Below are 397 nucleotides of genomic sequence, written 5' to 3'. Positions count from 1 at the left end.
CCGCCGCCGCTCACCCCGATTCCCCCTCACACTCCCCGCAGGGCGCTGGCCATGGAGCCGGGCACCATCGACAACCTGTCCATCCTGTACCAGAGCTCCGACTTCATCGTGGTCAACAAGCACTGGGACATCCGCATCGACAGCAAGATGTGGTACGAGACGCTGACCCTGCAGAGCCAGCTCAAGTACCGCTTCCCCGAGCTGGCCGACCCCGACACCTACTACGGCTTCAGGTGAGCGGCCAGGGACCGGGGACCTGCCTCCGAGCCAGCCTCGGCTGGGGACGCTGCCCGAGTGCCCGGGGATGCTCCTCTGCCTCCCGTCTCCTCCCCAGGTTCTGCCACCAGCTCGACTTCTCCAACAGCGGGGCCCTGTGTGTCGCACTCCAACAAGCGGC

The 397-nt window shown here is 66.8% G+C and overlaps 1 protein-coding gene across 1 annotated transcript in view; it reads left to right on the top strand.

Annotated features, from left to right (window-relative positions):
- The first annotated feature begins 51 nt into the window (after positions 1 to 51).
- Positions 52 to 397, top strand: part of RPUSD1 (RNA pseudouridylate synthase domain containing 1) — a 1,615-nt gene continuing 1,269 nt past the window's right edge. The window contains exons 1-2 of the mRNA XM_010285558.1: positions 52 to 233; positions 335 to 397. The exon at positions 335 to 397 is cut by the window's right edge and continues 106 nt beyond it. Coding sequence (XP_010283860.1) covers positions 52 to 233; positions 335 to 397 — 245 coding nt within the window. The remainder of the gene's footprint in view (positions 234 to 334) is intronic.

Source organism: Phaethon lepturus, unplaced genomic scaffold (assembly GCF_000687285.1).
Source record: "Phaethon lepturus isolate BGI_N335 unplaced genomic scaffold, ASM68728v1 scaffold31194, whole genome shotgun sequence".
NCBI lineage: Eukaryota > Metazoa > Chordata > Aves > Phaethontiformes > Phaethontidae > Phaethon > Phaethon lepturus.
Note: the sequence above shows the minus strand (reverse complement) of the source record. Positions and strands in the feature narration are given on the sequence as shown.